Consider the following 25,796-nt stretch of genomic DNA (forward strand, 5'->3'; position numbering starts at 1 on the left):
GGCTAATAGCAGTATAATTTGGTCGTAAAATCGGAGAAGGACCAGAGTTATCGACATTATTTTGATGCTGCTATTATCCGCATAATATAGGCAGCATCGGGACCAGATAATGAACGTATTTCCAAATAATGCGGATAATTCCCATGGTGCGATCTCAAGGTCACCCTTTTCCAACACAACCGCATGGTGTGTGCGGTTGCCATGACGATTATCCTCCTTTTTTCAGGACGGGCGCTCGTAAAAATAGTGCGGATTATTTTCGGAGTTTATGAACGCAATTTTTATTGTATTATCCGCATTACTCTTAGGCGGCTAATTGGAGGATAGGTTTATGAAAGGGGTATTATATAGGCCTATCTGTTCCTGTACACAATAATGTTGGTAACATTTAAAAATAGACTTGATAAGCATTAGGAGAAGATTGCCTAGGATTTTGATAATTTTTAAAGTATTTTCATGTAATATTTTAGGTATTGTTTTTTGTTGTCCATGATGCTCTTGCGACCCCTCCCTATACCAACACAAATAGTATGTTTGTGAATGCTGTGCGAAGACTGAAGGAGAGCTGCAGCAATGGATATTCTTCTTTGAGCGGGGGGGGGGGGCACTTACATCGACGAGTGGATACCATGCGCGACCAAAAAAAAACACGTAAAAGGATGTCTTTTTCATGATAGGGCACGTTACGTACGTAACGTGATAAGGGTGTCACAAACACAAAAATAATGAAAAAAGTGTATCTATATCTAAAATTACGTGTTTAGAGTCGAATTTGCGGGGATGATAAAACAAAATTTAAATATTTTATAAAGGTTGTCCTTTTGCCCCAACACTTCGTGTTTAAAGTCCGATCTGCGCGAGGTGTAGAAGCTGGGGTCGTACTACACCAAATAAGTTAAAGCCGACGACCGAAGGACCCGTAACAATAAAACATTCCTGTACTTGTTTAGGGGTTCGTTTCAGGGAATATTTGCCAAGAGTATCGCTTTGTTTCAAATACTTGTTAAGGGTAGGGTTTCACACGCCTATATTCTGCATTTTCAGAATATGGAAATTACGTGTTTAGGGTGCTTTTCGAGACCCCATTATGGTCGCGCATGGTATCCGCTCATGAATGGAAGTGCCCCCCCCCCGGGGCTTTGAGTTTGATCAAGGAGATATCACCTCACATGCACTAGCCCTATTCAACATCGTTGGATTAAAGTAAAGTAAAGCAAGTTAAGTATATAGATGATAGGCCTATACAAAAATAACAAGAATAATACAGGATCCAGGTTGCGTACATTTCCAAAACGTCATCTACTGCCGGAACTCTGGACTTTTCCAGTAGCTCACGGAAATAATTCGGTGGGCTAGCTAGAAATCGGTACTCGCTTGAAATATGAAGTGCATACTTAAAGGTCAAGTCCAACCCAGTAAAATGTCGATTTGAATAAATAGAGAAAAATCAAACTAGCATGACACTGAAAATTTCATCAAAATTGGTTGTAAGATAAGAAAGTTATGGCATTTTAAAGTTTCGCTTATTTTTCACAAAACAGTGATATGCACAACTCTGTGACATGCAAATGAGTCAGTCGATGATGTCCATCACTCACTATTTCTTTGGTTTTTTATTGTTTGAATTATATTTAATTTTTACAGATTTGACCATATAGGGACCGACTTGACCTCATCAATAGTATTAAACAATGCTAATTCCACATGTTCAGGGAGAAATTAATCACTGTTTCACTTGACAATGAGGAGAAAATTAGGATATTTCATATTTCATAAAATAGAATACAAAAGAAATAGTGAGTGAATGACGTCATCAGTCTCCTCATTTGCATACCAACCAGGATGTGCATATAACTGTTTTGTGAAATTAAGCGAAACTTTAAAATGTCATAACTTTATTATTCTAAATCCGAGTTTGATGAAATTTTCACTGTTATGCTTGTTATTCAAATCAATTTTTTATTGGGTTGGACTTGTCCTTTAAAGGGATGCTCTAGGTTGAAGATATATTTCAATAAATAGAGTAAAACTCACTGTCGGAGTAAAATTTGATCAAAATCGGATAACATAACGAAGTAATCTAATTTTAAAGATTTTCACGATTCCAGTGAAACAGTTCTCGGCATGACTTTATGAATATTCATTAGGTGGGCTGACGATGTCAAATCCCCACTTGTTCCCTTGTAGTACATGTATATTATATGAAATTAGGTTTATTCAAAAAAAATCTACCATGAACCAAAACAATGGGACTGACAACTGATTTTAAAAGTGCATTAGTTTTCTATTGTTTATGCCGCAACTTGTTTAATCATAATAGAGACACATCATTTACACATGTATGAAAACTTAAACAATTGTGATTTCATGTAATGACATAAGAAAAAAAAGAATGTGGGGATGGAACATCTGCCCATCACCTAATGAATATTCATGACCAATGTTGACGTGCAAATAACTGTTTTAACAAGATATTACTGAACTTTAAAATTCAATAACTTCGTTATTTTTTATCCGATTTTGATGAAACCATCAGCATTTTTTTAGATTAAATATTTTCAGTCCGAAGCATTCGTTTATAGCTTTATTTATAATAACGAATGTAATTTCACTGTATGGATATTTCAAAAGGAGCATCATTAGGCATTATAGATTAATCTGTAATTTTGTATATTATGGTTCTTCGCCCGAAAAAAAAACTTTCACAAAAGAACAACTGAGAAAATACAGTCTGCGCAGTAATTTTCGTATGAGTAGACGTAGGCCTATATCGCAAGGGATTTAACACTGTATTTAAAATACTAAAATATATTTTAGAGACTACTTCCCCTCGAAATTTCAAAGATTGATCACAATAATATTTTGATAACTGACGCAAGCAATAAAAACAGCTGGATCGATTTAAAGAATTCAGGGAAAAATTGGTTTATTCATCAAATTATTCATTTTTGGTAGGAAATCTGTAAATAAGCCAAGTCATTGCACCTTCCATACCCAAGGCATTCTTCCCATAACGTAATGTAGAGTAAAATACACGGAGAAGGAATGTAATGTTCTTATTTACAAAATCTCATATCAAAATTTATACCAAAAATATATCTTCCAATCTCCAACGATCTATGGACCTATCCATGGAGGATTATTCTATTGTTACTGGGGGTGCTGAGCATTGTCACAGCACCCCAGTAACAATAGATAATCCTCCGTGGTTTTGTCCATGATCTAAGATGTATTCATTGAGACACTCTAAAACCACTGAAAAAACAAGAAATATAAAAAAAGACATGTAGATGAAAATAGATAAAAATGAATCCCAGTCATCCAATATTATATACCAAGTTTTAATTTCACGAAATTACACTTAATTTATCACTAACTCCGTTTTTCCTTTTCTTTCTTGTTTATCACTGTAAAAACGCTGTTTATGATTTTAAGCCCGTCAGTCTAACAAATATTGCTTAAAATCGTTAAACAACTTTTTGAACAAGCTATTTAAAAAGTTTAAACAACTTTTTATTAGAGTAACAGGCTTACTGTGTACTTGGAGTTGTAGACATCGGCTATCAAGATTAGACAAACATCAATATACATTATACAGTGCGTCCCAGAATAAACGAAACCGAGATTGATCGATGATTTATCATTACTTATTTTTAAACAAATTTCATAAATGACCCATCATTTTAAAGCTTAGGGTCTCCTCATTCATTTCATGAAATCAGTATAACCCATTCGTCACGCATGAATACGTATAAAAATTAAAGAGAGGAAATCAAAAAGTCAGATATCTGACATTCCCTTTAAAATTTACACATTCGATAGGTTCATTTCCTGCCCTTTCATATGACACCACAACCAATAAAAATGCTTCAGAAATAAGAAAGTTATATTCGTTTGAGACAGTGCTTGCATTTCAATAATTTCATTAGATAAATTTGTTTGATTGTTGCCTTTCCTCGCACTAGACAGAGGTAACAAAATAATGTATGCATGGATGATCGGTAATGAAAGGAACAGTTTGGTCGATGTTAATCATGGACCTTTTCAAGCTAGCTGAAAATGACTATCAAACGTGTTTGCTGAATGAAATTATTGAATTGCAAGCACTTGTTAAAATGAACATAACCTTCTTATTTCTGAGGCATCTTTATTGGTTGTGGTGTCATATGAAAGGGCAGGAAATGACCTTTCTGAATATGTAAATTTTAAAGAAAATTTCAGATATAGCTCGCCAAACGACTTTTTGGTTTCCTCCCTTCAAACTGTTTTTACTTACTCATGCCTGACGTAAGGGTCATATTGATTTCCTTACATGAAAGAGGAAACGCTAAGCTTTAAAATGATGGGCCATTTATGAAATTTGATGTAGAAAAAGTTATGATAAATCATCGATCAATCTCTGTTTCGTTTATTCTGGGACGCACTGTATTTTTAGGCCTGATTTTTGTTGCGTTCGTTCCTCATCAAAATTACTGTCGCAACCACGTCGACTGACAAAAAATAATGTTTCTCATTTGGAGCCTTTAAGGTGCCATCGACTTGACGACTTGGCGAGATACTTTAAGTTGCCATGTCGACATAATAACCTTATTATGTCGACATGGCGAGATTTGTTATCTCGCCAAGTCGACTTATAAAAGGTTATTTGTCGACATGGCGAGATACGTTATCTTGCCAAGTTGACTTATAAAAATGTGTATTTTAACTTGGCGAGATATTTGGACTCTCGCTTGGTATCAAAATGGGCCTTTTCACACGTAAATCTGGAACCATCATTGTAATGATGATTGCAGGCGTTCATAATCCTAATCATGTTTTTGTTTGGCTTCACACGTGCTAAATATTCGCCATTAGCCTTATTTGGCACTGGAATCATCATTCAAAATACGATTTTTTTTATCGTGTGAAAAGGCGGAATATTCTGTCTTCACATAAATGTACATAAGTATACAAACCGAAGAAAATCTAATATTTTGTTTAAAAAATAAAATGAAAAGTGCACGAGAGATATAGAAAACAGCCATTACACATTACTCAAAGCACCTCATAATTTCGCATTCGCTTTTGGTTATAAAGCTTTCTTTCAAAGACAACCTCACAAAAAGTCAATAAAAATGTTATAAAATATTCTCATAAAAGTCATTGAGTACCCTGTGTATGATGAATGATTCTAAATCAACGATTTGATTTTCGCTGAAAACATCAACATGAACAATAAATGGTTAAAAAAACATTTTCCATGAAAGGAATGTAAACAAACATGAAGCAAATAAGAAGCGGGGAAAATGCAATAACAAAAAAGTAAATATTATTTCCATATATGTATTATGTACAATGCAATTAGAAATTCGCCTAAGTTATTGATTAAAAGAGGGAGGGAGACATGTCATTTAAAATACATGAAAGACCTCGGGAAAGCCCATCTTTAGACTTAATCCATACATGTCACAAGCAAATTAAACTTACAAATGCTTGAAAACCTCTAGTAAAAACACTTTCTGGAAAACTAAAGAATATTTAACCATTCTTTGTGCATCATAAAAAAGCATGGCATCATGTAAAATTTACATTCTTCTGTGAAAGTTCTATAGTTAGCTATACAATGTTAGAAAATATTTGATTATAAAAACAACTAATCTATAAGTCATTATATTTATTTGATACAAAATAGGCATTACGGCTTTTAAAAAACATCACTGTATTTCTGGGGGTTTTATGGATTGTCTTGGCTTAAATGGTGCCACTGACCAACCCCCAAAATAGGCATTATCTATCGAGATAAAATGTCATATTCTCTTTGCTTCGAACAGGGCTTTGACCGAATGGAGGCGCTCTTTCAAATGCTCGGGTCAAAGCACTTACGATGCACGATCCTGGCTTAACGGTACAACGAGTTCAATCGAGAGCGGGAGATGCAGTTCCTTGCAAAATTATTCCTTAAAGAGCTAAAAGTTAGTCGGAGTTTTCTATTCCTTGATAATGAAAATCGCCCGTGATGGAGTCGGAAGACCTATAAATGCTAGATGAGCGCTCTCATTATGAAAGCCCTCTCATTTGTGGGATTCTGAGGTCTTCGCCGTTCTGTAGCGCAATGTCAAAATCATCAAGGTCCACAGAAACGCATAACATATCTTATTACGGTCTGCTCCGTAATTTAGGCATCATCCCAGGTAAAATTCATCTTTGAATGCGTGTACCAGTCTTCAAATTGAATCGGCGGACTGCCTACGCTAACTTCTGTAGACATCCGTTAAAGGGGATTCGCTAATTCATAAGAAGGGGGCTGATCTCCGTTTTCTATCGTGCCGACTTCTTTCTCGTCGTCGTCCTCGTCGAACGTGACTTCACCGGGTTGCCACCGGCGACCGCTGCCGTCGATGTCGAGGCGGCCGCCCATCGTAGTTCCGTTTCGATGATGCACCTTCCAGGACTCCAGGCGGAACTGAGAAAGGGCGGGACCCCAAGTGTCTATGGGGTTCGCAATCAGACGCCAACGCTAAGGAAACAAAGAAAAAGCCATGAAATTTAATACCAGAATCTATGTTTGCATCTCTTTCTTTATCCTTGATGATCTTCGATAGAGCCAGTATCATGACAGCTGAAATGAAATGATCCATTTTTATGATAAAAAAACCCCGCAATAGTATCATCACTCTCTACACTAATCGACAGTTCACTAACTTAGTGCACCATTAGTTACCAAGAATGCGTAAAGCGTTTCCATTTATTTGAATGCTGGAAAAAAAGAGCATTGTCGATGAAACGTCTTGCTCCCGGGCATAGGTGCTGCGGTCGAGGATTGAACCTCGGACTTTCCATGTTTAGTCAGGCGACCACTCGGTCACGACACAAACTTGCTGGTTATAAGGTTCGGTACTATATTCTACAATTGGATACTCGCCTCTATCGATCTCCTCCTTCAGCGTCACAAATTAGAAAAGTTCGATAATCGTATTAAATATCACAAAACGATGATTATTGAGTAGTTGGCGATGATAGTGATGACGGTGATGATCATGACAGTAATGATCATGATAACGTTGACGATCATGATGATGAACATGATGGTGATGATGGTGGTGGTGGTGGTGGTGGTAGTGGTAGTAGTGATGATGATGGTTGTGATGATGATGATGATGGTTGTGATGATGATGATGATGATGACAGTAATGATCATGATAACGGTGACGATCAAGATGATGAACATGATGATGATGGTGGTGGTGGTAGTGGTAGTAGTGATGATGATGATGGTTGTGATGATGATGATGATGATGGTTGTGATGATGATGATGATGATGACAGTAATGATCATGATAACGGTGACGATCAAGATGATGAACATGATGATGATGGTGGTGGTGGTGGTGGTAGTAGTGATGATGATGGTTGTGATGATGATGATGATGGTTGTGATGATGATGATGATGACAGTAATGATCATGATAACGGTGACGATCAAGATGATGAACATGATGATGATGGTGGTGGTGGTGGTGGTGGTAGTAGTGATGATGGTTGTGATGATGATGATGATGATGATGATGATGAAGATGATGAAATCAATAATAAAGACAATGATTGAATGATGATACATAAAATCATAATTCAGATAACAATAGAATATAGATATAATTAGTATATATAAAAACAAGTAAAAATAGCCAAGATATATGGGCCTGACTAGCAGCAAGTAGAAAATGTAATAATGAAAAAATTAATCATTATGCGCTCATAATGCCATTTAAGCACGGTTTAATAACCGAGCAATACTTCACTCATCCCGGTTCCCGTTCAAAAACCCGGGTGGAGACTGGCGAAAGTAGCCGACTGCTGACTAAATGGTAAAAAACGATGACGGCCTGGCTTACCTCCATGAATGTTCCTTCTTCCATGAGGAACTCGTAGATGATCACGACGGGAATCCAGATCAATGAACAGGTCGTCACCATCCACCCGATGGCCCGGGCCCAGGGAGGGAAGGGTCCGTTATAACTCGGCTCTTGCCAGTTTAAGAAGTTGAACATAAGGACGAACTAAAAGAACGAAAGGTGCAGTAAAATTGTGTATCGTTTGTGAAAACTTGCACGATTACTCATCCTGAAATTGAATTTCACGATAATTTGAACTACATGCATATGTATGCGGTTGGGGATGTCGCAATATCATAGGATATGGTCTGTTCATGTCAAGATGTGTTGGACGTGATCTGTTCTCTTCTTTTTCTCCTGGTTTCTCCTCCCTTTCTTCTCTCTCTCTCTTCCATTCTCTCCATTTACATCCTTACACCTTTACAAATTCCATTTACATTCGTCTAGTTCCCTCCTTTTTTTTCTTTTCACACACCTACTACCACTGCTTTTTTCTTTTTCTCAATTGACACTCTTTTTTTTCCTAAGATCACATAGGCCTAATTTACATAATAGGTTGTACGATACTTTGTACGAGAGCTTTATATGTAACTTGCATGTTTGTAAAACTGATCACAATTCGGCCTTTGGCTGCGATGATCTTTTAATAAACTATTTCTATCTACTAGTATACAATTTATTTATCTATCTATCTAATCTATCTAACACCAACGCCAATTTTCAACACCATATTTGAAATCCCCTGATGGAATATGCATGTGCGCATCGGTATTTATGCATGACATTTAGTCAGAATTCAATTCTTATGGAACATGCCATAGATCTATTGAAATTCGTAATGAAATGATTCTCAAGTAAATTAATATAACGGTCGTGTAAAATAATATCAAAATACCCTAATATATGCATGATATCTATCTGAAGAACTAATATATACTCTCAATTTCAAGGATTTGAAATAAATACGGATCAGCTGTGACTATAGGGACCAGGCGATCATTAGATTTGGATTTAAACATTGTAGATTTAAATTCTAACATGTTTGAATCTAAATCCTTGAGATTTATAAATAAATGCATAGTATAGAAAAAATGAATTCCCTTTCTGGCTGGTCACATCATTAACACAGGATCTGGATTTATTTCAAATCTTTAGAGGTATTCCGCGTTGATTTTTCAACGGGAATCCATTGTAAATTCAGTCCTACTTACCAACATGAGGGCTGGCGTGAAAGCGGCCCAGTTTAGTGGCCACCACATAAAGGACCAGTGGCCGACCCATCTGTCTCCTACCATGGTTCGAATGTCGTTTTGGAGACGTTTGACCCCGTAGATCCAGCCCAGCGCGATGCACTCCAGCAGCGCGTAGATGATGTAATTGAAGAAGGCGCCGTAACTGTCGAGGTGGGACACCCAGTAACTCCCCGTCTACCGAAATAGGGAAAAGGAGATGCAAAAAATAGCGGAGTTTGAAATAAACAATCACTGAAGAATATGGCGTATGAAAGTACAATGCTGTCAGAGATAGATTCAGGGTTCTCAAGAACGATATGACCTGTATGATGGAGATAATTCTAAGTAGAGCGGCGATGTGGCAATGGAATATTCGAGGTGGATCAAGATCTTTTACGGAGAGATGAATGCCTGAGGAGCGTTTCACGAAAGGATCTGTCGGACGTTTTATGCGACAGTTACCATAGTAACGGTGCTTCTCAACCAATCAAAATCAAAGAAAGTTGTCTGATCTGGCAACTTGTTGGACAAAAATGTTGATGAAATTCTCCCAGATTATAGGGAATTTTTGCCCCGAGACGTAGAATGAGTTCAAGAACACAGGAATTGGATTATAAATGCCCGCCAAAATGACAGTGAACATCTGGGAAGTCTTTGTCAACAATTGAGGAACTAGATTTGTAGTCTTGTCTCAGGTTTCGGAGCTGACGAATGATTGAAAATTATGAAGTCGTTTGTCCAGAGTCCAGGATGATACTGCTGGTTTGATTCACCAATTTTCGACAAAGACTTCTTGGTTGCCCGTTGTCATGACAGACATTCGGCAACAGATTTGCTATGTTCTGGAGAGCGCTCTGCGCCGCTGTTGCGAAATTCCTCAAAGGTATTCTATGTAAATCGGCGATAATATGACAGTGAAATATTCGAGGTAGATCAAGATTATTAATGAAGAGATGAAGGGCTACTAGTCAAGAAAGGAATGAAGAGAAGGAAACGAAGGGAACTTGGATGGAAGAGGAGGAGATACAGAAGATTTATGTGGGTGGATGAGATAGAGGAAGGAGGGAGGGAGGGGGGGTCGTTAGAAAGGACGATTACATGGGGATAAAGAAAGAGGAAGAGAGAGAGACAGTGATTGTAGTTAATGTAGTGATTCCATGGGGAAAAGTTCGGCCATCTTAGGTCTCCTCTTTCTCCAACATTCCCCCCCCTCTCTCTCTCTCTTTCACACAAGCATATACGCAAACCCACAAACACATCCGCACCTTCACACACAACCAATACACAAATTTTAACACACTGGTTGTTTGCGTATATGTGGTGCAGTTTAGGACTAAATCTTTACTCTATTACAGGCCTACATCTGCAGAAGACAATAGAGAATGCACTTCTCCAATGGAGGAGAATAATGTGATGTTGTTCATTCTCCTTACATGAGTAATACAGCTGAATCCCATGATATACATGATACCGCATGCAGTCATCAGCACGTACGTCTTCTTCTTACGGAGCCGAGGTATTTCGTCCACAATGGCCGTCACCAGATTTTCCATGATAGCGAACTGTAAAACGAAAAAAAAAAATAATCATAAGGATTATTTAACAATTCTTTTTTTTTTATTTCAGTCTCATTTCACTTATTTAATATACCATTTGGTGTTGTGTTTTGAATGAGAAAAGCCTTGTCTAGTCATAATATCGATTCGACTAAAAACACCAATTATGACATATCTCACTCCAAAGAGTAGCTACTTTAGCCCTAAGTCAATCTACCAGCGGGCCATGTATGATGTAAAATGATGTTAAACCCTTTTCTATTCTACTAGCCGGTCCCTGGCAATTTTAAGTATACAATTATGTTGTTATTCTTTGGTATGACTTGGGTACTGAAGCTATGACCTCTGGTTTTAGGCGGGGAGCTCTTTATTATGTATATAAATATACCTCTGAGACACCATGTCCAGATTTGATTATGAACGTTATTCCAATTCATGAAACAAAACTTGTAGCCAGTTTGATTTGATTTGCATTCGAACGCAACTCACAATATAAAAAAATCAAACGCAAATCCAAATTCGCGTTTGTGATTTGTCGAAATTTAAGTTGGGTTTGATCATTGGTGTTGCGTTCGATCGCAACTCTTTACACAGAGGCTTCCCTTACCTGACTGTCCAGTCCGAGTGTTATCAGCATGCCGAAGAATAGCAATGACCAGAGAGGGGAGACGGGCATGCGGGCTACTGCGGCCGGGTAGGCGATGAACGCAAGACCAAATCCTATGTGTGTGTGAAGGAGAAATCAAGAATCGATAAATCCATCAATTATTGTCATATGTAATGCATATTTAAAACTCTTCAAATTTTCAACTGAATAGATTCAGAGGTTTGCTGTTGTTTCAATAAATCCACCAATCAAGGAATGTATATATTTATGAATTCTTCAGATTTTTAACTCCATACTTTTAAAGGTTTGTTGTTGGGTTTTTTTTACTGCATGTCGAAAAGCTTAATCTGCATTATCATGTTCGTGTGATCTTTTAGATTCAGCTCACCCTGATGGAAAGAACAGTACCACACAGTCTGATCACAGTGTGTTCACAGTGTGGACTTTGTGAAAATATTATTCACTCTGTTAAAATGCTTATATTCAACAGTGTGAATATATTTCCACACTGTGGACACCTCGATAGTGTGGGAAAGAACACAGTGTGATAACAGTGTGGACTGTATGAAAATATTATCCACACTGTCAAAATGCTCATATTCAACAGTGTGAGTTATTTTCACACTGTGCATGGACACCTCGATATTGCGGGAAAGTACACAGTGTCTCACAGTGTGATAACAGTGTGTTCACAGTGGGGACTATATGAAAATATTATCCACACTGTCAAAATGCTCATATTCAACAGTGTGAGTTATTTTCACACTGTGCATGGACACCTCGATAGTGCGGGAAAGTACACAGTGTCTCACAGTGTGATAACAGTGTGTTCACAGTGGGGACTATATGAAAATATTATCCACACTGTCAAAATGCTCATATTCAACAGTGTGAGTTATTTTCACACTGTGCATGGACACCTCGATATTGCGGGAAAGTACACAGTGTCTCACAGTGTGATAACAGTGTGTTCACAGTGGGGACTATATGAAAATATTATCCACACTGTCAAAATGCTCATATTCAACAGTGTGAGTTATTTTCACACTGTACATGGACACCTCGATATTGCGGGAAAGTACACAGTGTCTCACAGTGTGATAACAGTGTGTTCACAGTGGGGACTATATGAAAATATTATCCACACTGTCAAAATGCTCAGATTCAACAATGTGAATTATTTTCACACTGTGCATGGACACCTCGACAGTGCGGGAAAGTACACAGTGTCTCACAGTGTGATTACGGTGTGTTCACAGTGTGTGACTGTATGAAAATATTATTCACACTGTCAAAATGCTCATATTCAACAGTGTGAGTAATTTTCACACTGTGGAAACCTCGACAGTGTGGCTGTTCACAGCGTATTCACACGTGGACTATTTGAATACGTGATTCACCCTGTTGAAATGCTCAAATTGTACAGTGTGAAGGTGATTTCGCATTGTGTTCCACACTCTGAACACACTGTGGCACATACTGTGGGACACTGTTTTTTTTTTAGTAGGGCAGTTTTGACAATGTCTTAGAAAACAACTTTTCCGTGCTTCAAAGTTCGATGACAAAGTACTTGACTTGAATTTGCTATGATTAAAAAAGTATCTTCCCAGGGGCTGATGAAGAGTAAACATGGTTTAGGAAGTGTAGGGGGGGCTGACAATTCAAAAGATTACAACTAGATGGTCGTTTTATAAACGGTATTTCCACGGCTCTCGCTATCCATGATTTCACACAAGCAAAATCATTTAGATTTAAGCGTTCACTAGACCTACTGAACCGAAATCATATGTTTTTTTTTTTTGCGGTCTCTGACGTCTTTCGATATCGTCGATATCGTACCTTGTTGAACTACGGTTTCGACAGGCTGGTTGAGTTCGTGAGCCATGAAACCAACGATGGAAAAGATCACGAAACCGGCAAAAACACTGGTGCAACAATTGGCAATGGCCACAAACAACGAGTCACTGTTGAAAAAAAATCAGAAATAAATGAAAATCAATATTTTATTGTTCGAAATAAAATCTGAAAATAGAATAATAAAATAAAATTCTTTTTGCCCATTCGTGGGCAAGGCAACCACTGAGCAGCGCCAGATTAACATAGCGCTATGCCTTGAATGGTTGAACGCCAATAGGATAGCAGCCAGCAACTCCCATCTTTTAAGTCTTTTGGTCTGACGCGGCCGGTGCATAAACTACCAGCCTCCCGGTTTTGAGACGGACGCTCTACCAACTGAGCCAACATGTCGGTATACATGTATATCGTCCACTAAACAACAGGGAATGTTAACACTGTATAACGAAACAGAATCCAGATTGGCTATCATGATGTAGCGACCAGCCGAATATCGGATTTAATATTGAATCTTAAGGACTGAACATTATATCTAAAAAGATTTAAAATGAAATATTTCAGCTGTATATTCAAAAATCTAAATCTTATACTAGTGTTCGAATGGTTACTATTAATAATAATAATACATAACATTTATAAGGCGGTCACTACTGGTGTTTCTAAGCGCACTATGTTCTGTTTATGGTTTGTACTTGGGTTAAAAAAAAGTGGCAGGGGATAATGAAACAGGTAATACAACTATTGTAATAATCAAATATCAAAACTGGTGTGCACATCCAATTGACCGACCCACAACTTTAAAGGAGAATGAAACCATTGGAACAAGATAGCTTGTGTGAAAACAGAAAAATCAAAGAAACAGATCAACAAAAGTTTGAGAAAAATCGGACAAATAATGAGAAAGTTATGAGCATTTGAATATTGCGATCACTATTGCTATGGAGATAGCAAATTGGCAATGCGACAAAGATGTGTGATGTCACTGATGAACAACTCTCCCCATTACTTTAGTATGTATTTCACTTGAATTGCCTCTTTTATCACATCTATCCATAGATCATGTGTTCTTTCTACATGAGGGCATGTAATACATATTTTTAAGAATACATAATGGATAAAGAGTTTGTATCATCGTAAGAAAAAGCAAAAAGAGACATTTTGAGGGTATTTCATAGTCCACCAAAGGGAAAGTTGTTCATCAGTGACATCACACATCCTCGTCGCATTGCCAATGGGAGGATCTCCATAGCATTAGTGATTGCAATATTCAAATGCTCATAACTTTCTCATTATCTGTCCGATTTTTCTCAAACTTTTATTCTTATTCTTTGATTTTTCTGTTTCTACACAAGCCTATATTTGTTCCAAAGGTTTCATTCCCCTTTAAACAGGTAGGTTTTGAGTAGGGTTTACTATTGTAGCCGATCCTGATTTATTTTATATCCTTTGAATTTAAAGTGCATAATATGTAGGCCTATATGAATGAAAATAATATTAATGGGAACCCTCCTAAACATTAAGAGAGAAACAATGGTCGGTTGATCTTGTGGAATACAAGTTTGGAAGCCCACCGGTTGGCGTTCCTTGGTTGTGATATATTCAAATTGTAGAATGGAATGATTTCTTACCACAGATATTTATTACGAGACTATACCATAAAAATAACAATGAATATGAAAATACATTTGGTGAAAAGATTCCGGTACAGTTTCAATAGCAATGGTCCAGAGCTGAATGTGTCTGAGCAATGTACATTGAATATCAAACTTTTCAGCAATTACTTATGAAATGCTTCTGGACACTGCTACACTGCTGCATGAAAGACACCCCCATACTAACTTTTCCACCCAATAACGACTTGGTAAACATTCTCAATATTCAATAAAAGTAATAATAATAACAATAATTATGATAATATCTATCTAGTACGTGCTACAGTGCATATCACTACCAAACTTATGCGACCCTATAAGCGCTCTTTGAAAAGGTAAGAAAAGAAAATTGCCGGCAATCGTAGCAATCATTAAAATACCTTGTAGATAAGATCAAGGATTTAATTAAAATTATAATTTTGGCCGTCCAGGACAATATTTTAAACTATATAAATGATTCCAATTTTATTTGATTTAGCGTGCGATGATCTGGAGACATCTCTTATATACAACCGTAATGTAAGTCGTACGAGCTTAAGTTAAGCTTAAATTAAGCTTTAGTGAAACTTTAGTTAAGCTTTAGCATAAGAAGCTCAAAATGATTTACTCACAAATAACAGTTGTTGTGGAATTTGTTATAAGATGACAAGGTGACTAGACCACCTCCGGCTGCACTGAGGGAATAGAAAATCTGGATAGCTGCATCCTGCCAAACCTGAAACAAAAATAAAGAGAAATATATGATTATTAATTTAGAAGTTGGTGCAACTGTTGGAAGAGGGACAACCGGGTCTCCCCCCCCCCATTTATTTTTCAAGTAATAATCGAAAGAGTTAAAAGGAAAAAAATAATAGATGAAAAAAGAAAAGAGGAAAATGTAATTAATGCATTAACTATCATTTAACAGATCAGAATAGTTGGGAAATTGGTATTTTTCTTTAAATAAGTACACAAAAATGGTCCCCACTTGCAGCAATGCGAAATTGTAGGAATGTATTTCTTGAAGCGCTGAGGGCGTAACGGCTGCTCTGTTAAAGCGACGGAAGTTACATATGCCCCATTTATCGCAGAGCGTCTAGTATAGAGACTTCTGATAAAGGAGTGTTAACGCTATATTTTTATAAGTATTTTGACATCATTATTGTTATCATAATTATTGTTATTATCATCATCATTATTGTTATCATTATCATAATCATTGTGATTATCATCATCATTACTTTTACCGATGGTACAATTAGATCATCATTTACTCTACAAACTTTGACAGTTTATTAGCTATCTACGGTAGATGTGGATATAGCCATTGTTTACACCCTCTGTGTCAGCAAGCTCCATGATTTGAGTTTTTTGTTTAAAATTAATTCACGAACTTTGTCGAATTTCCATAACAAAAAGTTATATATTTCTATTTTACTGTTCTTCACAAGTAGGGGCAGATCCAACATTTTCCATTTGGGGGTGGGCACATTTTCCCTTGAAAAATTTGATAAGCAAACAGAGAAAGAATCCTCTCTTGTGTATATTAATTGGCTGTGACTTCAAAAGGGAGCACGTGCCGGATGTGCCCCTCCCCCCCGGATCCGCCACTGTTACAGGGGCCACGGAATCGGGGGGGGGGCTTCAGCTGCCCCCACTTTTTTCAGAACCATGTACAAAATCGTACAAATTACTACCTAATTGTGATTCTTTGCATGGTCTACCCCCTCCCCCACTTTCGGCTCAGCCATCCCCCCCCCCCACACACACACTTTCAATTTTCCAGTTCATTTATTTCTTCCTACAAAAATGTTCTTTCTGAAAATGGAGAATATAAAAAGGATACAAGCATTAATAATTATATCTGAAGTAATAAGATAATGGTTAATACCCAATAATCTTTTACGGTCATTCCAATAAACATATATTTATTTAAAACAAAAACTTTAATTCTAGAATGGCATAAAGTAATTTGAATGGGGAGACGGGAGTATTCCTGTACAGGCCACCGCACACCTTACGACTGCTCGCGATCCAATTTTGGAACAAATCGCATTTTGCTCATTTTCTGAAAATTAAATGGAACATATAATTTTATTTGAGGTTAAAATTAATTAAAAGAATACTAATATAACCATTTTGAAAGATTGCAACCCTTAATTTTGGAGTAAAGGCCAAATTGGTTTCAAATCGTAGCCAATCCTACGACTGCTATGACGTCATTACGACTAGGTATTATTTTTGCTTTTATTCTAAGAAGGATAATGGCATAGTCACAGATTTGAAAATAGGTATTCGTACAATGATTTCAAACAATACACAGAAAGATATTCCAAGTCTTAATATTAATATCAAATTCTAATGCGTTTTATTCCAAAATTGAGTCGCAGACCAATCGTAAGGTGTGCGGTCGCCTTAAGAGTAATAAGCGAGTAACACCAAAGACTGTGCTCCCATCTCGGGAAGTATTTTACCTTTGCATCGCTTAGTCTGCTGAAGTCTGGGACGGTAAAGAAACGAATCCCGTCTCCTGCCCCTGGTAACGTCACACCACGAATAAGAAGAATGAAGAGAACGGCGTAAGGGAAGGTAGCTGTGAAGTACACAACCTGTCATGAAAAAAGAGTAAATTAAAATAATCAAAAGGATAATGACAAAGAGCGTCAGTCGTTCTTTTCAACAAATCGGACATATACGGAGTGGACATAAAGAAAATCTAAGCAGTCGACCATATAACATACACTACATGGTAAAAACGCTGTTTAAAATTTTATACAACGCTATTTACTATATGAACATTACAGTATACTTATTTAAATAGTTTAAACAAGAGTTTGAATCTTAAACAACAAAGTTTAATTTTTAGTGTTTAATTGTCAATAAATCAAGCATGGTTTAAACTTCTAAACAATCACTGTAAAGGTTCTTAATAAAGAGCATTGCACAATTCCAATTTCATGCACACACGAGTAAAAAATATAAAGTACAACAATCGCGACGACGGTTACCTTTCCGGAAGATTTGATTCCTCTGACAAGGCATAATAAGACTATAATCCAAGCAACAAGTAGACACAACGCTAGCTGCCAGATGACACCACCAGGCTCGTTCATTGTGTCCGACTCTTGGAGGACGGCATTTCTGGGGGAAAAAAGTGGTATACATTTACATCATAATGGGGGGGGGGTGGTAGGAGTCTCACAAGTCTTACAGAAATTGTATGGTATATTTATTTAGTTTTGCACGTTTCAAGACAATGTTTCCATCAAATTCTTTTCAATAAGAAGAGATCACTGTAAAATATGCCATTATCACCATGATTACACTATAAATTTCAAGGATTTAAAATAAAATCCAGATCGGCTGTGGATACAGTTTTTATTCATTTTTAATTTAAGGGTTAAGTCTCATAAGATTTCAATTCAAAACTTTTAGGCTTATATTTCAATCCACAAGTTTCAATTGTAAAAGTAACATTCACAGCCGATATAGATTTATTTCAAATCCTTGTAATTTAGAATGAATTCTTCACTTAATTATATTAGACATTTTATTTAAAAGACTCGAAATTATTTACTTTCTTTTACAGATTCTTACTTCCAATACTGTTCACTGGCAAGCTCCCTTTTCCCTCCCAGCGGATCGGTGTAACCAGAGAGATTATAACCTCCCAGGTTACTCGTTACGTTGTAAAAACTAAGAGTAGTATCGTTGAGGGAGTCGAGGTGGAGACAGCTCCCGTTGGTGGCGATGATGCCCCCGTTGTCGACGCAGTCGTTGTAGAGGTCGTAGCACCGGACATTGTTCCAGGGATTGGCGCACCCGATCCAGGGGAGTTTACTGGTGAACGACGCGAAGAAGTAATAGACGGTGTACATGATGATGACGTTGTAGTACACGCCTTGGATGCAGGCCGTGAACATTTGGCAGTAGCCGATGCCTGGAATGGGGAATGTAGAAAAGAATAAGAAAGAAGGATGGATGGAAGGATGGATGGATGGATGGAAGGATGGACGGTTGGAAGGATGGATATGTATCACATAGAAAGAAAGAAAGAAAGAAAGGAAGGAAGGAAGGAAGGAAAGAAGAAGGAAGGAAGGAAAAAAGAAGGAAGGAAGGAAGGAAAGAGAGAGAGAGAGAGAAAGAAAGAAAGAAAGAAAGAAAGGAAGAGCGAATGCAAGAAAAAAAGAAAGCGAACGGATAGATAGGTAGATAGATAGAGATAGATAGATAGATAGATACATGTGTAGATAATTTATAATTTTCAATACAAAAATCTGATTTTGTTATAGATTTGACACTATATTCAGAAAATTATATCATAATTTTCTTTCCATTTTCTGTCTTTTACCCCTTTTTTGCTTATAGTCCAGGTAATTTTGGGGTCTATGCCCCTCCGAAGTGATTATAGGAATTACATGTATTGTATATGTTCATAAAACCATATATTGATTGATACGGTAGCGGAACTTAAATACATTTCGCTGACTCACCTCTGGCGATCGGCACGGACCTCCATATTGAGATGGGACCCAAACTGCAGTACTGGCCAAACGATACTTCCATCAGGAAAAGCGGTAGACCAGCGAAAAACAACATTATTGTGTAGGGAATTAAGAACGCACCTGAAACGACATATTGCAAGAGAAATTGTGTTAACTGAGCCTTGTTTTGACAAAGGTACGTTGATCCGATCAATCTCAAGTATGCTATAAAAAGGTACAAATGTCATCAATTTTCCTACAGGAAATACGTACATCATCCCTTAAAAACAAAGAGGAACACACTAGATTGTCACATAATATTCTACTTTAAATTGTTTTCTCATGCGCAATTGATATTATCGACACGTTGTGAGGGATATCTCTTATTTCTTTTAAGAATATATTGAAATGTTGTGTAATTGAGCGAGTTCTTAGTCGAAAGAATCAAGTTTGTTTACCATTAGATGATAGTACACAATGTTGTAAACAGGTTTGCTTTTTATTTACTTTGTCTGTTAAATGAATTGTTTTTCGTATTTTATTTTGAATAAAAAATTCATGAGATAAAAAAACATTGACTGGGATCGATTAAAGAGAAAGTCTCTAGGTGGTTAATAGTGTCACTCTGGAAATAGACAACATCTCTCCGAATCCACTCTGAAAGTCACTCCGTTAAGAGTGAATTTAGATTCTTACCTCCTCCGTTTCGGTAGGCCAGGTAAGGGAACCTCCAGACGTTTCCCAGGCCCACGGCATACCCGAGACACGACAGGACGAAGTCCATCTTGTTGCTCCAGTTACCGCGCTCCTCGTTCTCGTCCCCTTCAAACTCCTTCTCACCCCCGCCATCGGTCTGGTGGACAGAAGGGGATTGACGAATGAGATTGACAGATAGATAGACCAATAGAGAGAGACAGACAGAGAGAGAATGAGACCGAAAGTGAGAGAGGGGGGAGGAGATGGAATGCAGATATTTCACAATTAATGAATGAAAAATGAGTCACATGGATTTTTTTCTTCTATTTTAAGGGAACAAAATAAAATGATTAACAATAAAGTTATATAAAATGAGTGTTTCGTGTTAAACTATGATGCTCCCACCTCTGTATAAAATTATTTTAAGCAACACAGAGAGAGAGAGATCCAAAAACAAAAGCAATGTATATAGTGCACTCTTTCGATACTCTTCTCTCTCTCCTGTTTCTTCCTCGTTTTTTAAGGGTTTTTTTTATCTCTCTTAATCATTTGAATCCAAATCATGGGGCCGATGCCCCATTCCCTTACTTAGTCCTGCTTTTTTTTTATTATCATTCGAAGTTAAAGCTAACTATCAATAGCAGTTATTTGTAAATACAGTGCGTTCCATTTTTTTAATGTATAAATTTATAATAACAGAATTAATACCCCAGGGTCAATTGAAATAACATAGACTATGATTTTCTTTTAATTAATTTTGTTAAATACCTTGATTAAACACATTCGTATTGTGACTTGAGTATGATAACTATAAGTTTTAAGGACATTATTATGCAGGAGTATTTATATATTATGTTAAAGTCCATGATAATGATTCCCTGTACATGTATATACCATGGGCAGAAATCGGTTGAATAGAGGAATCTTCATCTTTATATAGCCTAACATTCCTTTACTGGTTACGTAACGATTACAATAGATGCCTTTTCACAACTGTCTGCTTAGATTGCGCCTTGAGGCATCTCGGGATACTAATGCTTCTATTCAGGGAGGCTATTCTATTCGGGAAGTCGTGAATTGACAAGGGCCGCCTCGACCTTATATACTACCTTGTAGAAGTATTATGAAAAAGCGATCGGCTATTAATAATCAGATAAAAGGAGAAGCGGTATATATTTGTAACGAACACGAAATTCAAACAGGGAAAACAAAATACGAAACCATGTTGATCGATTTCCTTTAAAGAATATAAACACCCGATGGCCATAGCAAAGAACTAATTATAAGGATAGAATCTTATTTCAAGTTGCGTTCCACCCTTGGATGCCAGCATTGTAGTTCGTGTTTTTTTAGGAAATCCTTCGACTTATTAATTTATGTAATGATTTTTGCTTCAGTTATCGTCCTTCCAATGTTTTTACGAGAAGAAACTTTCTTTAAATCGTGTTTTTGTCATTTTGAATTATTAGTATCTATCGATCTTTGACATGTGAAATGTAAGCTATAAGTCTTGTTAACCAGTTGGTGTGTGTATTACTGCATAATATAGTCCAACCTGCAAAATATGCAATCTGGTTGCCATAAAAATTGAACTGAATTAAACTGATTAAAAAGATGTTTTAACATACCGGTTCTGTTCGAAAACCCCTTCTGAAATAAATGCAATATGAACCATAGATCACACTTGTAAACACGCGTGCGTGCAGTTTCTTTCTGAAGCTTTTCTTTTTGAAACATTAAAGGTCAAATCCACTCCAGAAAATTGTTGATTTGAATCGATAGAGAAAAATCAAACAAACATAACGCTGCAAATTTCATCGAAATCGGATGTAAAATAAGTTGTGACAATTTTAAGTTTCGCTTATTTTTTTCACAAAACAGATAATGAACAACTCAGTGATATGCAAATGAGAGAGTCGATGATGTCCATCACTCACTATGTCTTTTGTTTTTTATTGTTTGAATAATACAATATTTCAATTTTTACAAATTTGACAATAAGGACCAACTTAACCTAGCCATAAACTGTTAAAATAATGGAAATTCCACATGTTCAGGGAGAAATAAAACTTTTGTTTCACTTGACAAGGAGGAGAAAATTAGAATATTTCATATAATAAAATACAAAACAAATAGTGAGTGGGTGACGTCATCAGTCTGCCAATTTGCATACCGACCAGGATGTGCATATAACTGTTTTGTGAAATTACGCGAAACTTTAAAATGTCATAACTTTCTTATTTTACATCCGATTTTGATGAAATTTTCAGTGTTTTTCTTGTTGGATTTTTCTCCTTTTTTTGTTTGGGTGGACTTGTCCTTTAAGTGATGGAAATTATGCATGTATATTATTTGAAATATTGTGAAAAATCAATGAAAATAGATAGAAGCTTGATTTATTAATCTCAGATTATAATAAATGGCTTCAATGAACATGATGAATACGTGATAATTTTGGAAAGAAGCCATTAGTAGACCGATTTGCGTATGGTTAAAGCGATGTTTGTGGGTCTTTTAGAATAATTGGAAAGAAATCTCACCACATCTGGAATACTTGGAGGACGAGATGGAGGCTTTGACGGCTTCTCCTTTTCTTTCTTAGAAATTTCTCTAGATACAGTCCGAACCGCGGGTGCAGGCGGTTCTCTCGAGCGAGACACCGACCGATTCCGGGTATCATATGTAACCGAGTGCACCGAAACCGGGGAGGCTTTCCCATTCACAGGACGGATAGATGTGGGCGTGTCTCTCTCACTGGGAGGGGCATACGATGCGGGCGTGGCCCGACCACTGGGAGGTAGGTTCGAGATGGGTGTGGTGCGCCCGCTGTCAGGCATAGGAGTGCTCCGCCCACTTATTGGTACGAACATATTCCTGGGCGTGGTCCTGCCGCTACTGGGTTGGTAGGGATTGGGCGTGGTTCGAGAACCAAGTGATACGCCCGGGGGGAGGTATGCGGCTGCCGAACTTGTATTAGATGGTCTCTGCGAAAGACAAAAGAAAAATAATAATAGATCTGACAAGATTAACCTCTTTTTTGTAATAAAAGAATCGGCCTATATTACATATCTCAAAAGCATAAATTTACATAAAGGCCTATTATTCAATTTACTTTTTTACCGTGCTTAAAACTTGTTTGATGCAAATTATATATATATACATATCTATACATGGGGGTGTTAAGTGTGTGGGGGTGTGTATGTATTTACTTATTTATTCATTTATTTTCGTAAATAACAGGAACCTATTTTCTTTGAGACCCATTCAATAACATGAGAAGTCGATTCCCAAATACGTTAAAATATTTCAGTCAATTGCTATCTAAGATTTTCCATATAAGATTTTTAAATATACATATTCTGGGTAGTTGCAAAATTTCAAGGGGCTAAGTTTGGTATTGCTGTTATTCGCCTAATGAGAAAAAAAAATTATGTTAACGACCTGCCCCCCCCCCCCCACACACACACATACAACATAAATCACAACCGTACGGTAAGATGAATGCATACTTTACACTGTTAGAAAAAATAAAAGAAGTTCCTGCAGCAGAGTCTCGAGAACACCTGTAATCTTACCGAATTGCGTAATAATCATTCTGTAAATTCATAAAACAAGAATTTTTCTGCAATTTAACAGAACAGGGGGCCGTTTCATAAAGCTGTTCGTAAGTTAAGAGTGACCTTAAGAACGACTGGTGATCCTTTATTGTGGTAAATGGCATATTCATTAGCGATGGTTACACGCGTAAGAAAGGATCACCAGTCGTTCTTAAAGTCGCTCTTAACTTACGAACAGCTTTATGAAACACCCACCTGGTCTGTTTAAAAAGGGGAAAAGGGTGTTTTATTCAAGGAAATTTGTAAGATTCCATACATCAAATACCAATTTCCTGTAAGATTACGCAATTCGGTAAGATTACAGGTGTTCTCGAGACTCTGCTGCAGGAACTTCTTCTATTTTTTCTAACAGTGTATATGAACGTGTGTGTGTGCATTTGAGTTTTGTCAGACGTGTATCAATCAGATATGATTATCTACGTCTGGGACCGACCTTTAACGTCACCATCCGAAAGACGTGACCATGCAGGGTTCAAACCTCGAACTTCTGCATCAATTTGTAACTTCCCACACCTTGTATCACAGGCGCACGCCACAATGCCCATATATGAACAGTTTATGTTTGAATTACTTCTTTGAAATATTTTATTAACGTGAATATAGCTGATGCAAATATGTATTCTGAGTTTATGGGACTAAATGTTTATCCTAACTTACATCATGTTTCCTTAGTTGTCATAAAAGGAAATAGTAGGTAACTTCAGACTAGCATGCAGTTGCATTTAAAAGAAATGAAAAGAGGACATGTATAATGAATTATTCAAAATGTTCTACTGTCCCTTAAATACTACCAGGGGCGGAAATCTCTCACAAAAGGTAAGAAAGGTAAGGGGGACAAGGGGCTGGAAAATTTGACAAGCAAAAAAAGGTTATCATCCCAAAAGTAAGGTAATTTCGTCCCCAAATACATGTTTTAGTTCCATTTTGAATGATGTATTTCTTACCATCATTAAAGACCAAAAGTAGTAGGGGGACATTTGATATTGTGACCCCCCCCCCTACTATTTTGAGTAGGGGGACACGTCCCCTCTGTCCCCCCCCCTGGGATTTCCGCCCATGAATACTGCTAGGTACAAAGTACATTATATATTACGAAAACTCTTTTCAAATCGATTTCAGTTGGATTATTTTCAGTCTGTTAGCTAACAAAAAGAATACATGATATTGTGTGCCAGCCTAATATGAAAACAAATTGGGCTTCATCACCTTGAGTGAAGTTGGTTTCGAATCTTTTGTCTTAACGCTTATGAAGTAGGCGTGTGTCGAAACAGAATAATCAAAGAATAAGAACTAAGAAATGTTTGAGAAAAATCGGACAAATAATGAGAAAGTTACGAGCATGTGAATATTGCAATCACTAATGCTATATGGAGATCCTCCTATTGGCAATGCGACAAGGATGTGTGATGTCACTTATGAACAAAGTTCCCTTTGATCTGTTGATGGACTATGAAATACCCCCAAAATGTCTTTTGTTTTTTTCTTACTGTGATACAAACTCTTTATACAAGATGTATTCTTTAAAAAATGTATTACACGCCCTCCTATAGAAAGAATACATGATCTGCTGATAGATGTGATAAAAGGGGGCAGTTTAAGGGAAATATTTACTAAAGTAATGGGAGAGTTGTTCGCAAGTGACATCACACATCTTTGTCGTATTGCCAATGTGAGGATCTCCATAGCATTAGTGATCGCAATATTCAAATGCTCATAACTTTCTCATTATTTGTCCGATTTTTCTCAAACATTCGTTGATCTGTGCTTTTGTTTTTGTTTCTGTTTTCACACAAGCTATCTTGTTCAAAAGGTTTCATCTCCTTTAAACTTCGGTATTCAATCCAACACCTTCATCATATTCAACCCCCCCCCCCGAAAACCATCCCACATCCACTTAATTACGAAAAACTGGGACCCGTTTAATAAAACTCGTTATAATAACAAATCTAAAATATCACAGTATCACATATTGGAATACTTGGCTGTGGTTAAATGTGTTACAGAAATTATGCGTTAGTTACAATAACAAGTCTTCTTGAAACGGTACCCAAACTGCAGACAAGAAATTATATATCGACTTATCGTTTGGTTTGCGAGTGAAGGACACTATGATTATATTTGCTAGGAAAGGGTATGGCGTAAAAAAATAGTGTTTTCAGACAGAATACGCTTATTGGAAAGTATATAATTTATATAGTGTGTCATCATCAATTCATAAAATAAATCATAACGATATAATAGTGCGAAT

At 36.9% G+C, this 25,796-nt stretch overlaps 1 protein-coding gene across 1 annotated transcript in view; it reads right to left on the minus strand.

Moving 5' to 3' along the window:
- Positions 1-3,530: 3,530 nt before the first annotated feature.
- LOC121428891 (sodium- and chloride-dependent neutral and basic amino acid transporter B(0+)-like) overlaps positions 3,531-25,796 on the minus strand; it is a 32,058-nt gene continuing 9,792 nt past the window's right edge. Inside the window, exons 4-16 of the mRNA XM_041625767.1 lie at positions 22,472-22,915; positions 19,932-20,088; positions 19,245-19,376; positions 18,349-18,691; positions 17,760-17,892; positions 17,226-17,360; positions 15,384-15,487; positions 13,106-13,230; positions 11,267-11,379; positions 10,537-10,665; positions 9,083-9,298; positions 7,872-8,036; positions 3,531-6,496 (exon numbers count right to left, since the gene is read on the minus strand). Of these exons, the coding sequence (XP_041481701.1) occupies positions 6,251-6,496; positions 7,872-8,036; positions 9,083-9,298; positions 10,537-10,665; positions 11,267-11,379; positions 13,106-13,230; positions 15,384-15,487; positions 17,226-17,360; positions 17,760-17,892; positions 18,349-18,691; positions 19,245-19,376; positions 19,932-20,088; positions 22,472-22,915 (2,442 nt within the window). The 3' untranslated portion in view covers positions 3,531-6,250. The remainder of the gene's footprint in view (positions 6,497-7,871; positions 8,037-9,082; positions 9,299-10,536; positions 10,666-11,266; positions 11,380-13,105; positions 13,231-15,383; positions 15,488-17,225; positions 17,361-17,759; positions 17,893-18,348; positions 18,692-19,244; positions 19,377-19,931; positions 20,089-22,471; positions 22,916-25,796) is intronic.

Source organism: Lytechinus variegatus, chromosome 15, assembly GCF_018143015.1.
Source record: "Lytechinus variegatus isolate NC3 chromosome 15, Lvar_3.0, whole genome shotgun sequence".
Lineage (NCBI taxonomy): Eukaryota > Metazoa > Echinodermata > Echinoidea > Temnopleuroida > Toxopneustidae > Lytechinus > Lytechinus variegatus.